The sequence below is a fragment of the Penaeus monodon genome, chromosome 17 (genome assembly GCF_015228065.2).
Source record: "Penaeus monodon isolate SGIC_2016 chromosome 17, NSTDA_Pmon_1, whole genome shotgun sequence".
Taxonomy (NCBI): domain Eukaryota; kingdom Metazoa; phylum Arthropoda; class Malacostraca; order Decapoda; family Penaeidae; genus Penaeus; species Penaeus monodon.
In genome coordinates, this window is record NC_051402.1 from 17,246,120 (window position 1) to 17,248,619 (window position 2,500).

Below are 2,500 nucleotides of genomic sequence, written 5' to 3' on the forward strand. Positions count from 1 at the left end.
TTCTTGAGACTATGACCACTGTACACAATAAATTTCTGATTTGTTTCAGTTGCTTACAAAATTGGCCCAATAAGCCATTCTCTCAAACAACTATGTCATCTTTATTTCTATATATAATGTTCAAGTTTTGTAAGTTTGATTTTACAGTTCAGAATTGAAGAAAAATTGTAATATTTGAATACAATGTTGTTTAACAGCAAAATATTTTCTAATGGGTTTACCCAAGCAAATGTCAAGCATTTCACTTTCCACTGTGCATCATACTCTGCTACTTAATTGATATCTAACAAGCGTGTACTTCAGGAATTTACAAAACCAATTCAAAAAACATAAGAACCTTACAGAGGCTACTTTTTCTCACAGCAGCTTTTCTCTAAACAGTCAACTACAACATCCAACCTTATTTTGAGCATTCTTTATTTGGTTTGGATTTTGTTCATTACTGGGAAGGCTCCAATTTTTTGTTCCTATCACACTTTAAAAATATTTTTTATGTAAGATAACTTGCTTTATGGAATAGAAATTGCCAGTAGACCCACACACACAACAGAATGTGTCCCTCATACACTCATACCCTCATAGCTGCCCCTAAGATGACTTTCTTAAAATAAAACAATTTAGATTTAACATACTGAATGTTTCTAATGATGTAAATTGCAAGATAGTATGAAACAATGCTGCAACTAGTAGCACAAATTAGTTATTAACTGTGAATTAGAAGTCTGCCATCCAGCTGTATAGTTCTACCTGCCATGTGAGACTATGTCAACTAATTTGGATACCATTGTACAACTATTTTCATCATATATACTATCATATTGGATCTTAAGAACACTGCAATAAGGACATGAATATTTAGAGATGCTTGTTTAAAAGAGAAAAGGCTACTTTTTCTAGAGGAAACCAATAGAATTATGCTATGGGATGACTGCAGAAAGAGTAAAGCCCAACTAGATTAATCGTCTTGTCTAGCATACATATACCCTCTCCTTTCACTAATGGTACACATGAACTATTGCAGCGCTAAACTAGATGAACTAAGTAACTATCAAAGTGTGGAAAAAGACCAAAGAAATCCAGTTCCACCAGTTGTTACTGACTAACTGAAAAATTGATCTACATAATGATTGTATGTGTAATTCCACCTATGTGTCAAATGCCTTACTGACCTGCTGTTGGAGGTGCACCGGGAGAACTCACACTCTCACTTGTCTCACTGACAGAGCAGTAGCCTGGATCTGAAGAGCAAAGTTATCGGTCGTTCATTCTTAACCCATTGCCGACGGGTGGCATGTACGTACATGCCATGGCATGGCGGGACCATCTGCCGGGGGCACGTGCGCACATGCCATAGAGTATGCATGGACATACCATGAGTTTTTATTTGTTACAATCACGGCAAAAGATTATTTTTTTGCCAGTGAAAGTGTGATTAAGTCGGTTTTAACACTTTCTCATTTTTACCATGCAACAAACAAACAAAATGCAACAAACCGACAATTTCAACTCCATGATGCCACACACTGCTTATTTTATTCGGACTATAGACCGAATAATGATCAACTATGGAGTCTATATAACAACAAAAATACCCTTCAGTCTCGATTTATCAGGAAGTTTGACAAGTAGAGACTAAAAAATAATGAAAATTGAAAATACAACATATCTTCGTAGTATTACGAAGAAACGGAATGGGATGCTGGTATTTGGGATGAGTGGTCGTGCATGCTCGGGCGACGATATAAGCCCCCGGCAGCGAGGCCCAGGCCACTATGAATGCTACCCGTCAATTATGGGTTAATGAATATTAATTTTCTTCCTGAAATTTTCTTTAGCTTTAGTTTATGAGGATAGAAAATGCATTAATCTGGAAAAATCAGAAGAATTCTTACTTCTCAACTGTGTAAGGAACATCCTGATGGCCCCCTTTACTAGCATAAAAGCTACTTTGAGGAGCCATAACAAAATAAAACAATGCCATTTGTGACATTTAGTGGGAAAGGTGAAACTTGTGAAATGGTGTCAGTGGCAAAGGAGAGTGTGGTAATAATACTCCAAGCTCGTGGAACTCTATGTCAGTGAATATCAAGAATATTGATAAATTCCAGGCACCCTGTAATGAGGTCTGCCAGTTCTACAACATCTGCCCAAAACTCCAGTCCAAATATTGCACCTACTCATTAGCTACTGTTATCCATATTTTCTCTCAAAGTTTTTGCTACTCATAGGTTTTATTTTTATGATACACAAAGTCTATTAGTTTATGGCTACTTGAACATAATCACACAGAACATAAGAGGCAACCTGTCACCATATGTAATCAACAAAGTATTCAAATATAATCAGCAAACCAAGATTTTTTGAGGAAGAGTAGTACTTTCCTATGAAAAGCCCTGAGTTAGAGAGAGAGAGAGAGAGAGAGAGAGAGAGAGAGAGAGAGAGAGAGAGAGAGAGAGAGAGAGAGAGAGAGAGAGAGGAGAGAGAGAGGAGAGGAGAGAGA

The 2,500-nt window shown here is 37.0% G+C and overlaps 1 protein-coding gene across 5 annotated transcripts in view; it reads right to left on the minus strand.

The window, feature by feature from the left end:
* The window catches only part of LOC119583576 (DENN domain-containing protein Crag-like), a gene marked incomplete at its 3' end in the record, with an annotated part of 33,997 nt that overhangs the window by 16,288 nt on the left and 15,209 nt on the right, over positions 1-2,500 (minus strand). For 3 of the 5 annotated variants that reach the window (XM_037932137.1, XM_037932136.1, XM_037932134.1), the window contains 1 exon segment: positions 1,170-1,238. In XM_037932137.1, coding sequence (XP_037788065.1) covers positions 1,170-1,238 — 69 coding nt within the window. 5 annotated transcript variants of the gene reach the window in all.